Source organism: Athene cunicularia (assembly GCF_003259725.1).
Source record: "Athene cunicularia isolate RWA chromosome 1 unlocalized genomic scaffold, athCun1 chr1_part1, whole genome shotgun sequence".
NCBI lineage: Eukaryota > Metazoa > Chordata > Aves > Strigiformes > Strigidae > Athene > Athene cunicularia.
Genome location: NW_020799091.1, coordinates 29,758,648 through 29,773,398, shown reverse-complemented (window position 1 = coordinate 29,773,398; position 14,751 = coordinate 29,758,648). Strand labels below are relative to the sequence as shown.

The 14,751-nt window shown below is 34.7% G+C and overlaps 1 protein-coding gene across 7 annotated transcripts in view; it reads left to right on the top strand.

Moving 5' to 3' along the window:
- The window catches only part of LRCH1 (leucine rich repeats and calponin homology domain containing 1), a 93,754-nt gene that overhangs the window by 22,332 nt on the left and 56,671 nt on the right, over positions 1-14,751 (top strand). For all 7 annotated transcript variants that reach the window (XR_003399148.1, XR_003399170.1, XR_003399145.1 and 4 more), the window contains exons 2-5: positions 4,008-4,152; positions 7,193-7,319; positions 13,440-13,545; positions 14,042-14,178. Coding sequence is in view for 3 of the 7 variants with exons in the window: in XM_026856431.1 (XP_026712232.1) it covers positions 4,008-4,152; positions 7,193-7,319; positions 13,440-13,545; positions 14,042-14,178 (515 nt within the window). In the remaining 4 variants the exon portion in view is untranslated. The remainder of the gene's footprint in view (positions 1-4,007; positions 4,153-7,192; positions 7,320-13,439; positions 13,546-14,041; positions 14,179-14,751) is intronic.

Sequence of the window (14,751 nt, the reverse complement as noted above, 5' to 3'; positions counted from 1 at the left end):
TTATTTTGGAGTTTTAACAAACTTGTTCTTGGCAGGAAAAGGTGAAGTGAAGCCAGATGTAGTTTGAAAGTGTCTTGATGTCACAAATACTGAATGGATAGTTTATTTCATTGAAAACAAAAAGCTCATTCCAGTGTATGGCCTTCCCCCTTCCACCCCATATTTGTTGATATTTGTGTCGCCTCTTTCATAACAGAAGTTACAGAAAATAGTCACCAGAGGTGAAACCTTGCCTATACTGTCTTGGCAACCATGAAATGTACTTGAACCGTCAGAGAGACGCATTAATTTGTTAGATCTCATTTGTGTTAGATAATATACTGGCAAATTAATCAAAATTCCTTTAAAGACCAGCAAATTCCATCCCTCTGATTTCCATTTCTATAGCAAAAGCTAGTCTGTACCATAACTTCATTAGTAATACCCTGAAGTGTTATTCTTCAAATTAATGAAGCAAGGGGAGATGTGTAGCTTAGTGATTTGGGAAGTTGATAGTTAAAAAATTACAGTAAGGAAGTAAAGATTTGACAACTAATTATATCTGTATTTAAAAAATATTTTCAGAATTAGTTTAAAATTTTAGTTTCTGTATTCTTCTTTTTCCCTAAATAATGAACCCAAGAAAACCTTTACAAAATATTTTTCAGAAAGTTTATGACTTGTGACAGTAACAAGATACATGCCTGCTGTTTTTTTCAATACGTTCAAAAGGTTCTGCAGTTTTGTTAAGGCTTAACCCTTGTGTTTTATTCTAGAACTATCAGAGTAAACCTGTAATACATACCGACTAATTGCAAGATACAGTAATTTGAGGCAGAAGTACCTTCATATAAAGTAATATCAAACCAGTTATGTAATCTTTAGAGGTTCTGTACATGTTTATATATGCTTTTAAGGTACAATATAAAATTGTTATGCAGGATGTTTTCATTTCTGAAGACGTGCTTTTCTGCATGGAACTTTCAGAGACATCTGAAAGCTGCTAGGCTTTCTTCGCAGCTGTGTCATGTTCAGAAGCTCACATTCATTCTAGGATTGAGTGAAAACAATCTCTTGTTGTAGACCAGGACACTCTGCTCTTCTTTTGCTCTCATTTGATCAGAGAAGTCTGTTTTTTGGCAAAAATTATTGCCATTAGTTAAAAAAAGTGTTGAGCATTCTGTATGTCAGATTCTATTCCAATACTGTTTCTGAAAGACATTCAGATTTGGTATTAATGAAACCCCTTATCAGTAAGTTATAGTACCAAACTTCTGCTTTTTCTATTGAGTTATGTTACGATGGTATTAAATAAAATGTACAGTTTTTATTCCTCTGCCTTATGTTGTGAAACTTCTTTATTATTTAGGAAGCAACAATAGATTCAGGTGTTGAAACAATCTTAAACTGTGATGACTAGACAGTAACAAATAATTTACTTCCTTTGTTGTAAATTAATTCTTGAATTCAACTGTTGTGTATGTAGCATGTCCTGTAACCCACGGTCCTGAGAATGACAGGAATGAATTTATCTGTTATCATCTGGAGGTTTTTGCTTTCTCCATCAGATTAACAGAGTTAGAGCCCTTGAGAACAAAGGATAGTAATAAAACTTAAAAAAGCGTTTTACTGTTATAGTAATGTCTGTTATAGGAGCAGGGTCAATCTAGTTGCTGTTCCACTTTTTTGAGGCACTAGAATTTTTCAAGGGCAAGTCAAATTTTGTGGCAACAGTCCCTTTTATTCAATGTGAAGGTAAATGTAACAGTCATGAAGATGAGACTTAAGGTGGCAGGCTGCAGTTCTAGTAGCTTGAGAAGAAGTAACAATTTTGTGGTTTCAGTTTTTGATCTGTGTATCACTTGAGAAAGCTCAGAAGAGGGATGAGGCGTCACTGTCTGTGTACCATCCAGTGCCATGGAGGTCATCTTCAGTCTAGGCCTAAAGTTCAGTTTGCTTTTCTGGATCTTGCTGCTTCTTTCCTTTTAAAGAAGGAAACGAGCAGTATGTGTATGGCAATGCCACTGTAGAAAAGTGCAGTTTAAAAAAAAGGGAAGGTTTGCTTTGCAATCAAATTGTAAAATATGACGATGCGTGATTCAAAAAGTGACAGCATGGCAGTCCTCTGTTAATATCTGATAATAAACATAGCTAGGAAGGCAGCAGGAGGGGGAACCAGTGGTAATTTTTTTGAAATACCACATTGGTAAACAAGTGCTCTCATAATAAATAGAACACAGTGGAGGATTAAAGCACTAAAACAGCGTAACATTGAAGGCTTTTCTCCCCCTTTGAAACACTAATAACATTCAGACAGGGAATGCTTTAATTTGATGGCAGAAGTGAAGGAAAGGAGAAGCTGAGGTAATGCTGCATCTAACTACCATCAAAGCCTGGTAAGAGAGAGCAGAGCAGTCAAGCATGACTGTTGAATAGTAAATTAAAAGTGAATAATTTTGGTTGAGGTGCTCAATTCAACTGTATTGCAATTTGGGTCAGCACGGCTGCTGTTACTGCACTCATAGGCCATTGCTGTTCTCTTGGTAGAGGATGCAATAATGAAACCAACTTTTTGTTGGAAGCAATGAGGTGAAGCAAAGTGGAAGCTGGCAAGGGAAGTAGAGTGCACGCAATTTCAGCATGCATTACAGGAGATAGGAACAAAAATTAAAATGGTAAGACCTTCCTCCTGACAATAGGTTTGAACACAAGCTGTGCCTGTGTGCAGCAAACTGACAAGTCTGGAACTGCAAAGGAAGTTAAAAAGATTTTCAGGCTTCTGCCTGTTTGTTCACAAAAGCAAAAAATTGCTTTATGGCTCTAAAGAGAGGAGTCAGATCACTGGCACTCTGAAAATGTATCTGCTATACTTTGGCTGCTTTTTTCTTTATGTAGTTTAAGAAAGTATGCTTTGAAATAAGCTTTGAAGGATCATGGAGTAGACTAAAAATAACAGCAGTGAAGAAGATCACTAACTTCCATTTCTTCCTTGTATCCTTCCCATTAGACATCTCACTTTTTGCCCAGGTACATTCCTCTTCCTTCCACACCAAACAGGTGACCATTCTTCAGGTCAGGTTATCCATCTGGTGGTATGGGTAGGTGGCATTTGTGTGATTTCTGATGATGAGCTGTCTGCTTTGCAACCCTGTTTAAACATTTCTTTGAACCCAGTTAATTCAGTTGAACACTGGCAGGCATTATTATTTAATGACTTGAGCTCACATCAGTATTATGATACCTCGTTTTTCGTAATGTGATAGATAAGGAGCAAAACTCGGTAACACTTCATCCTACTGATTTTCCTTTGTGTCTGTGTGCTTAAAATGAGAAAATAAGAATTAATAATTGGTCAGAAATCAAAAGTTTTTGTTCTGTGGGTACAAGCACTCACTTGGGGAATTGGAATCCATCATTATCAACAGTATATGTACCAGAATTGTACATACATATCCAACATTGTATGTACTTATATCAAATCCCATCCTGAAGGTCTTTACCATTTTCTATAAAAATTACCTATAGTAACATTCTTTTATGAGTGACTGAGATCTAGAAAATACAGGTCAGTTTGAAGAGTTACCTGAAGAACTTTTTTTTTTTTTTTGTTTAATTTAAAGAAATCAAAGATCTAATCCTTATTGTTTGTTTTCTCTAAATGCTATCATTATTTGCAGATGTCTAGCTGTGTATTGGCTAGATCTCTGGGTATATTGAATGAGCTTTGGAATCTATACTTGGTTCTGTTTGCAAGTATTTCCTCAGCGTATTGAGTTCTGCAAATAATTACATTTTATTAGACCAAATAAATATTAACTTGAATGTTTGCTCTTTTATATGCAGTCTGTTCCATTTCAAGATTGTAAAGGTTAGCACTAGTTTTATTATGCATACTCAAAACAATGGCTGAATTTGCTGTCTCACTGTAGGGTTACATTTATTCATTTATTTTAATAAAGAAGTGTAGCTTTTCAAAGTATATCTTTCTGATGGTTAAAAAAAATGTACTTCTCTCTTTCTCTTCTCAGATTTATCCAAGAATAGATTAACTGAGGTTCCTACAGAGCTGTGCCATTTCGTGTCACTGGAAACACTAAATCTATACCACAATTGTATTAAAATTATACCAGATGCCATAGTAAACTTGCAAATGCTAACTTACTTAAATTTGAGGTAAGTTTAACTTTGCCACATTTTTTGTTTATTTGCAAATGTGTAAAGCTTTTTTCTGTCTGCACTTCATGTGTTTCTGGAACAACTGACTTTTATTGGAAGGGGTAATGCAAAACCTTATTGGCTGTAGATGCAGGTCTGTATGAAGGAATTGTAAAGGCCAAAATGTAAAACTAATTATTTCAAGAAAGACCAAGTAATATTTATCCCTTTCTTTCCCTTATTCTTCTAGCAAATTCAAAATACTAATCACATCAGCACAGCTGGATTCTTTTAATTCCCTTCTGATGATAAATTTTGTGAAACTTGACACACTTTTTGTAGTTAAAAAGATGGAGGGACAGAGACAGGATTATTTTTTTTTTTCCATGAGGAATGTAGAGAAAAAGCATGATATTATATTGTATCCTCTTATTATGCAAGAAGTAGAGTTACAGCCTTTTTTAGGAGGAAGGGGCAAAGAATTAGGCACCTTTGTCTCTTTTTAAAAATGAAAAGTGTATGTGAATACTTTTTGGTATAGAGAATTGCTACTGGTTAAAGTGCAGGTGAATAGATATTTGCTTTTGAGAGCACCTTTTCAATTGGGACAAGTTGTGGATGTTTCTTTGCAGTTGTGTAAGTAAAAACTGTAATAGTGAAGATACAGTAATCTGGTGTTTGCGAGAATGAGGTTTGAGCTGAGGCGAAGTGGCTCTTGGGCTTCTAAATTCAAGATACGAAGGCTTGATCATCAATTTTGTAAATGCTGAGGATGTTTCTCAAGCCTTCCTGTGTTGTTACTGTACTGCAGTTTTGTCCGGTGTGGAACACTAATTTTACCTCTAAAAATTGAAACAGAGTGTGTCCTGAATATCTGCACACATATAAGGAATAGGACTTAAAATTTTGAAACAGTGTTTCTTAGATATTCATAAAATAATTAAGACTGGATTAAATTAAGTTTGCATAAAACATCTTAGTGAATTTAGGAATTAAAGTGAACTCAATTAGAACTCAATGTAGTGAACTAGTGAATTAGTATTCAGTGCAGTATTGGAATGTGTGACTTGTCACAAACCCAAAATTGTTACAGAGCTAATAACCACATATCACAGTATAGTAGACAAAATGAAAGGAAGCGTTTCAAGTTTTGCTAAGTAAGGTCACTTCCCTCAGTTTAAAATCTCTAGATGTGCCCTTCCCCCATGTTAGCTAAACACAGTAAGTCTGTAGAAGAAGAAAGAACATCCTTGGCAAGAAAAATACCATAGATTTAAAATGCATATTTTTCTGCCTGTTACCAGCAGAGCCCGTATGTTAAATAGCTTTAGAATGTGATGCCAAGAGATATACATAGTCTTTGGGCCTTGGTGGATACTCTTCATGTTTTATTTAAAGAAATGCCTTTTAAACTAATATGATTTATTACTCGCTTGCCTGGGTTATGGGCTTTTCATTACCTCTTAGTGGGTTGCTTCTGTGTTCTGTAAAACTTAAAAATTATTTTTACCTGTTTGGGGTTTTTTTTTTGTTTGTTTGTGTTTGATCTGCTGCATAGGGTAACTCTTAGATTCTAGACTTTCTCAATTTAAGTTATTTGGAACTTAAGAAAATATTTCTACTTATTCTAAAAAATAAGTTGTGTCTTGGTCTTCTGTAAAGACACTAGAATTGAGAATCCTGACTCCACAATAAGCATTGATTGTTTTCTTCAGCTACTGCTGGTTAGTAGTTGGATTTTTAAATATCCTTGGGTTTGTTATTTGATACCTGTCTGTCTCTGAGCCTGTGTAAGAGATATGATGATAGTTTGCTTTGTAAAATATTTTGAGACTGTTTTGTGGAACATGAATACACATCTTTATATGGAGCTTTGGATTGGCAGTTAAGAAATTGAGACGTTTGGAATTTTTATTTTTGTTTCCCTTTATTTTAATTCAGTGTTGCAACTCTTACTGAAATTACACAGAACAATTTTTGCCGTCTGTTTTCAGAGTTCAGTCATGCATATTTGTTCTTTGGAGCCTTAAGAGCCATGCAAATGATAACTAAAATGATTCTTACTAGAGTGCTGCTTTAAGTTACTGTTCGTTGTTTTTCTACAGGTTAATACCCATAAAAAAGACAAAGTTTTATTTTAAGAAAACCTTCAAATATTCCGTTAAAGATAGTAGTTAGTATGATATTCTGTTGATCTTAAATTTTCATCTGAGAACTGATCCACAAATAACAAATTAATCTTTTTAATCATCTGGAGATCCAGATCTGGAGATCTGGAGATCAAAGGGTTATGGCATTTGTCATCTTCAAGTTCTAGCTTGTTGACTAATTGTTACTAGAACAAGAGCCTAAATCTCTTGAAAGTTTTCTACCAAATTTTGCCTTTCCTTGCAACTCCTCTTCATGAAGATCTCACTTTTTTTTTTTTTCCAGAAATATGGTATGAAGAATAAAATGGCACATGTCAGTCACTTAAAAAAATTGTTTTAGCAATTTTAGAAAAAGTAATATATAGAGATAAAATGGCTCAATATGGGTCTTAAAGACATGAATTTTTGATGGCTCTAGAATTTTTTGCTGTATTTACAAGCACCAAGTAATCTTCAACTATGTGTGCTTTAAAGGAATTGAGAAGATAATTTTATCTCTAATTTGTTTATTTGTCTTTCAGTTGGAGCAAAAGACATCCACTATATTGCCACATAAAACTATGGGAATATTTAAATACTTGCAAAATACTGTCTCAGTTGACTTTCCTGTATTCATTAGAAAGGGAAACAGTTGTTCTAGATGACAGCCAGGCTTGTTACAATATTGTGAAACTGATATAATGCATTTTTTCCAGATGGGTAAATTCCACAATACTGTTTAATCAGTAACACAGATATTTTTGATATGCAAATGTTTTCTTAGTGATTGCCATTTGAAAATTTAAAATTTGCCTGCATAAGATCTGACCCATGAAAACGAAGGAATTTTACAACTCTGTCTTTTATGTGAGTATTCAGTAGAACGTCACTGGCGGTTTTAATGATTGTCCTTTCTTGTTTTGTTGCAGTCGAAATCAGCTTTCTTCTTTGCCAGCTTGCCTGTGTGGTCTTCCTCTAAAAGTCTTAATTGCAAGTAACAATAAGCTAGGTTCCCTTCCAGAAGAGATAGGTCAGCTAAAACAGTTAATGGAACTGGTATGTTACTGATCTTTTTTTAACTTTGACTTTATTTGTATTTAACTAGAAAGAGTAAAATTCACTTTGCAAATGTAACTGTAATGCTATAATGCAGGTTAAAAAATTAACTTTTGAACATCTCAACTGTGTTGGGTAGTAACACAATAATAGTTTCCTTTGTGTTCTTCAAGACCCTTCTAAACAACATCACTGCCCATGGTTCATTCAGAACTCAGCTTTGAAGTTCATCATCTTTAGCAGTTTTACGCACCACTTGCACTGGCTCCCTGTCTTGCTGTATCAGATTCATAGTTCTGGCATCAGGCTCTGCAAAGGTGTATTCCCCTCTGTAGCTCCTTCCCCTTCTGTTTCCTTTCTCTCTGTTATTACTATCTTCTTACCACATGGCATTCCACTAGTGATAGTGATCTTATCATGGTTTATTTTGATTTTATTTCACTGTTTGTCTCATGCAACTTTCCTTTCCTGAACACCAATCTGATTTACAGAATTATTATATTCCTCTCGACTTTAAAGCTGTCCATGCAACTACTGTTTCTGCAAGCAGTAGATAAACTATAATACATTGCCTAGTAAACGAGAATTTGAAAAGGCAAAAATTATTTGGTACCTTAAAATTAATTTAATTATACATGTGTTTTTAAAGTTTGTATATGGAAAATGTATATAAGAGAATGCTTCCCTTTTATCCTTTTATCTTCCTCTTTTATATATTGTAGGTTGAGACTGAATGCGGTGTATGCATGATATCTTCAGGTTATTTCTTTTCACCTTGACCTCTTAACATACAAATTGACAAACTACATTTTGACACTGCTAATTTATTCATAGTAAAACAATGATATTTGAACTTTCTTCCAACTGCTGATATCTCCATTGACAGCAGTTATCTTGCACATGTTTTCAGTATCTGAAAGTGCCTGCTTATCATATTATTATTTTTATGACAGTAGTTTCTCTATTAAATTATGTTACAGGAATTGAGCTGACCTTGCTTTACACCCCAGTCCTGCTACTGATTCTTCATATGTGGAGTGAAGTGGCAACTGTGGGGCTTTTTTTATTCTAGTATTCTTTTTGTACAGTATCCTGTGCTGCCAGGCTTTTATTATTTATTACAACTGATCTGGTTGTTGATGAGTAGGGGGGGTGGGGGGGGTGGGTAGATACCTTTTCCTTTCTGGTTTATGCCTGAGCTAAAGACTACCAAGTTTGGTTTGTTTTGGTGAGCATTATTAATTTATCTTATCAAATATTTTTTGTGTGTGTGTATTTTGTTTGTATGATGGGTTTAATAAGATTACTGAAATGGTTTTGATTTAATTAACCTTCAGAAAACCACATTAGGCTATAGCATTGTTTCCGGTGTGCTTAAAATGTGATTCAGTAAAAGATTATGGTTCCAGTTTTATATATAATTGAAGTTGAACAGTATTAAATACATACTAATTTCAGGGATAGGATGACTGAATAGATAATAACAATTGGAACCCTGTTAGGTCTTGATTGCTTCTAGTTTAAATGTAGCCTAGCCTAGTGTCAGCAGGCTCCTGTGAAATAATTGAAAGACTTGGCTTGATTCTGCCTAGTCAAAATCATCCGTTTTATTTCTATTAACTGAGGTCTGTGACAATATTTTCAGTAAAGACTTGCTGAAGTTCTTTCATATCTAATTAACCCTCTCAGTGAGGTGAACTAGCATTGCTGATGCTGGAAGTGTTTCATTTGTTGGTAAGAGTTTGTGTATAGCTTAAGAGTAGCCCTTCTCCTTATTTTAGAATTTTGAAAAGTTAAAAACTAAGAGCTTGAAAAACAATATAGATTATAGGGTTTGTTTGGGTTTTTTTTTAAACAAATCATGTGTTTAACTTTGGTATACTGGATTTTCATATTGCTTTCCAGTTACAGTATAATTTCAGTGTTACTCTGTCATGAAGAACATAACAATTCCCGCTCTAAAAATATTTCAAATGAGAGGCTATAGCAACATGTCCCTTTGATAGCCTAGAATAATTCAAAAGCTGAAGGTCTGATGTTAGTTCTTTGTGATTAGAAGGGGGTGGTGGGAGGGAAGTTTTTGTTAAATTGGGGATGGTTCTGTTCAGATGATCTGACTTAGTTTGATGCCACCATGAGAGTTTGGTACATTTCCAGTGAAATGAGTTGCATTATTTAGCTGGAAATTACTGAACTGTGAAGTACTGAGAGAAGCAAATAGTGGTAGGATTGAAAGCCAAGATCTGTGCTGGCATATATAATATAATGCAGTTTAGATAATAAGTGATCATTGTTCTGAAATGAGTAAAAAGAGGAAAAAAAAAAAAAAAGATTAAGTCATACTGCAGTTGTTGCACAAAACATTCAGCTGTGTAAGAGCAATGCCAGCCCGAATAGCTTGTGGCCTCCAGGCAATGCAATCAGCCAGGCCCCTGGCGGGGCGTGCTGTTGTTTTGGTACACATGCAGTGCTGGTGCTGAGCTGGCCCACGGAATTGATCCTGAGAGGTGACGAACACCTCCTGACTGCATGCAGTTTTTGTATTACTAGGACTTTGCCAAGCACCCTCAGGTTCCCAAAATGTTTCACAAGCTGCATCCAGTAAAGTCTGTGTGTACATAGCAAATGGATTTTTTTTTTTGTTATTTAACTTCTTGAAACAAATTTTACCTCTGTAGTTACTCTAGCGTGATTTAAGTATAGTTTGCTGCAAATTAGATCAGACCTTTCCAACTAACCTGCTTTTTTCTTCTCTCTTCCAAAATGGGCTAGGCAGTTCTTTTACATGTATATATTAGAATAAATTTCATACTTGGGGCATAGCATGACATATATTGCATGCAATAAATTTTCAGGTATTCTTTTAAATTTTAGGATTCTGGGTTATATAGATCTAACAGCTATCTTACAAACACCAAAATAACATATAAATTATTCTCCCTTCAGGATATGTTACAATTATTTGCAAAATTTGTTTGGGAAACTTACTTTTATTTGCAGCTGTGTAACTCAGTCATCCTCTACTATCAACCAGGAGGATGAGTGCAAAACTGATGTGAAGATAATCTGAAACTTATTTTCCATCAGAGAAATATAGTTGGGTAGAGATGACTCAGTAATTTCACCCAAAACTATCAGATGTACAGTAAAATTCCATTCTCCATCCTATCAGGCAGTATTGCACTTCTACCTTCTTCAGGTAACAGCCACTTTCATCACTGGGATGCTCCTGTTTCACATTGGAAGCCTTTAAATCTCTCAGGTGGGATTTAGGTCCTTCACCTCATTCATCTAATCTGGGCCAGCTGCCTGACCAAGTGGAACCTGCTGCCTTCTGTTGCCTAAAAAGATCCATGTGCTCACACACCATGTGACTTCCTTTTACCATTCTGTATGGCTATTATATCAAGCTCTGACAGAATCCACACTTTTTAGGAATAACAGCTCAGTCAGGAGTCCCAAGTTTTAAGATGGATGTAAGGAGGAGGTTTACCTCAATTTCCGTGTTTTGGATAAATTTTTCTGTGTGTGTGAATAAACATGTTAATATGGAGCCAGAGTACCATATTTGTTTTTCTGTTTGTATTATGCTGAATTTTATTGGTTTAAGACCATTTAAACTTTACCATAAGCAAGAGAAAAATGTTGATGATTTTGATTTGTTTTCATGACATTGAGCTTCATGCCACAGAAATGAATGTTCAATTTAAATATTCCTTACATTTCTCTAATACTGAGAAATTGTGTTGTCATGGCAAGACTTGGCATAACTGATGAGAACAAAATAGAATTAATGCAGAAGTCTGATCTCCAGCTAACACACCTTTGGAACTTGCATAGGTGTTTGCGCTTTGGTTGGTTGCAGATGTCCATGAAGTAAAGTTCCAAACTGCTGATTGCATAGTTTCTTTATTAGCTTGAAAACCATAGACATTTGACTTTGATAGTGTTGCTTCCATTAGTGCCAAAGTAATGGGAAAGATAAGCACTGTCTCTGTCACATACACACTCACAAAGTCTGATAATAGTCAGAGCATAAGTATAACAAGAAGTAATGTTCTAGGTCTTTGTTTTCCACAGCTATTCAAACAAAGTAATAAAAAAAGTTGGACAGTAGTGTTTAGTAGCATAAAGGATACTCTGTCTATAGAGATCTTGTGAATGCTGACATGCTGTCATAACATCAGTCTTACTGAGGATGTTCTGAAAGTTTATAAGTGGACTTTGGTTTTGAGGCGACACACTGCTAGGCTTTTTTGGGGGTGGTTTGTGTTTTTTTCCACTTCCTTTAAAATTCTCTGTCTCTTTCCCTGACTTATTCTGATGTGTGTGTGCATAAGTGCACTTGGTCTAGAGTTTCTCTGCCACAAGGTGACTTTAAATTTTAATTCTGTGCCCTAAAAATTGAGTATCTAATTATGAAGTTGTTTAAAGTCTCTAAAGTGAAAATAGGACAGTAAAGCTTTAAAAATAAATGATCTGGGAACAGTGCAATTAACCATACTTTGTGACAACTTGGGCAAAAGATTCACACATTAACTGGGATTTTTAATTTCCTTGTCTAAAAGCTAAAATAATTTCCTGACTGTGTTTTGACAAGGGAAGGAAACTTTGGCAACATAGATTCTGTTACAAGAGGAAACTTGTCTGATGCAGCAAGCAGCACTGCCAGTTCACATTTTGGTTTTACTATCATTTTTTGTTAACTAGATTTTTAGGCTTGAGGGTAACAAGTTAATATAACATTTCTGACTAGTATTAAAGCAACTGTCTTCAAAGACAGGACTTGGAAATCTGACCGATTTACAGAAATTTGTAGTCTAGGAGCTCCCAGATACTGTATAAATACATTTGAAAAAGTCAAGAGAGTAGGAGTGAATGTCCTAAAAGTATTCCAGTGGCTATTCAGGAAAATTTGGCATTACCTCGGTTTGGTCTCATACTGTGAAATACTGTTTCCTTTTTTTTAATGCAGAAATGGAAGCATGATTGGGACATTACTCAAATTTACAGGTTGCATGGCATGTAAGCAGAGGTTTTGATGTCCTTTTGATTTCACATTGAGTGTAGACTGGCAGCAAAAATGATAGCTAGTATCTGAAAACTGTCTTGTTTTAGACATTTAATTCAAGAAGTTGATCTTCAGTACACATTCATAGTGGTTTCTTGTTAGCAATAGTGTTAAAGTATATTTATTACAGTAATACTACTGTATATAAACTTGTCGCTTGAAATTCGTAGAATCATAGAATGGTTTGAGTTGGAAGGGACCCTAAAGATCAGAGATCACCCAGTTCCAATCTCCATGTCATGGGCAGGGACACCTTCCAGTAGTCCAGGTTGCTCAGAGCAATTGTGCTCAGTATAACCAGACCCCATACTTTAAACTTTACAGCAGTTAGTCCTTTAGGAATGCTGAAATGAGGATGGGTTCCAGTTTCATCCGGGTCATTAAACAGGCTGTTATCCTAGTCATCAAAATCAGACCTACTTAGAACTTGTGTAGGCAGTGAAGCACCTTTACAATAGTATGTTGAATATCTGTATAATGCTTAACAAAATCTGTCCTATTTTATTATGGCCTGTGTGATGTGATAGTCAAATATATGCCTTTCTTGAGCATCATTACAGAGTGCTATTGCTGTTTTCTCTCTTGTCTGTGTGTGGTTTTGTTTTTTTTTTTTTAAATTGTGCTTAAATATTCCCTCCAGAAAAACAAGAATCTTTTCAGAAAATCAGATGCACACACTGGCAGTTTTACATTTCATCCAAACATATTTGGTTATATAATCATGGTATGGAGTTCTTCATATGAATAAAGCTTGAGAAAACAAAGGTGGAACTTCTTAAGCAAATGGTTTTGAATGTTTCTATAGAAATTAAATTAACTTTCAAAATTAACTTGCTCCCCAAATAAGAATTCACTATGGGTTTTAAGTAATGTGTAAACATTTTCTCATGTATCTAGTTTTGCATTGTGAAGACAGGACATAGTTGCATGTTTTCAGGTTAATAAAATGTTGCAACAGTAATACCAAATTAGCTACAATTTCACATCAGTATTATTTAACAGTTAGGAGCCAAAAGTTCATTGTTTCTATTATTACTATTTTGCTGTAGGATGTCAGCTGTAATGAAATCACAGCTTTGCCACAGCAGATAGGCCAGCTGAAATCTTTAAAAGAACTGAATGTCAGAAGAAATTACCTCGAAGTTTTACCCCAAGGTAAAAACAAACAAAAATCCCAACACCTTTATGATAGCTCTTTTTAGTAGCATATTGGAAGTATTTTTCAGTCATGCAAGTAAATATGATTAAAAAGTAGTAATTACTTTGTATTAAAATTTATTACATTTGAGTTTGCAGAATACAACATTCAGTGGTACTCACTAAATAACTGTGTGAGGTTTTCTTCATTGAATTCTCTTTGCAATTCTAGGCATCTTTTAAGTTGCACAAGTGCTTAGTTGTGAATGTAGTATGGGAGCTGTCAGCTGAGCTTCAGGAAAAAAAGTATTTCAAAGTATTTATTTTAAAATTTGTCACTTGTATAACAATAACACTCTTTTCATTTCCCAGTATAGAATTGAGTAAATGTTGACCATATCCCTGCTCGTTTGTATTTTTCCTGAATGCAAAAGATTTATTCAGAAATATTTTATGATTTTATGGCAAAAATAAATACAGCTATAACATCACCTTTCTTTTTTGTTACTTTTAGAACTAGTACAGCTTCCCTTGGTAAAGTTCGACTTTTCCTGCAATAAAGTTCTTGTGATTCCAATTTGTTTTAGAAAGATGGTGCAGTTACAAGTATTACTACTTGAGAATAATCCTTTGCAGTCTCCACCAGCACAAGTAAGTGACATCTGCAATTCACATTGTGCCTTAATATTGGGTAGACGATAACAAATTATAGTTTATAAATATCGCCTTCTGCAACTGCAGGCTTCTGAACTTCAGCCATCACAGACTTTAGTTGTTGGTATGTAAATAAGACATAGAAAATATCCTATGTTCTATGTATGGATCTGTGTTCCACTTAAAGCAACATGAGTATAGATGATTTCCATTCCATTTGCTGCCTGTTTGTTGTGTTTTGTTTTTTGGTTTTTTTTGTGTGTGTCTTTCCTATCTGCATATGAAAATGTTGGAATATGTATATAGTTTTGAAAAAGAAGCGAGAAACTTCCTGGATAAATATTTTCTCTCTTTTTAAGTTCTAGAAGGTTCTACAGTGTTTTACTCTCAACCTAAAAAATATGCAGACTGTCTGTAATGTAATCAATGTAAAATTTATTTTACTTTATGATGTAAGTTTATAGATTGTAATACATGACAAAATCATACTCCTGTTCTGAACTGTACGCCATGCTGAGAAATGATGATAAATGAATGCAACCCGTGCTTGCTGCTTAAGGACAACATTGT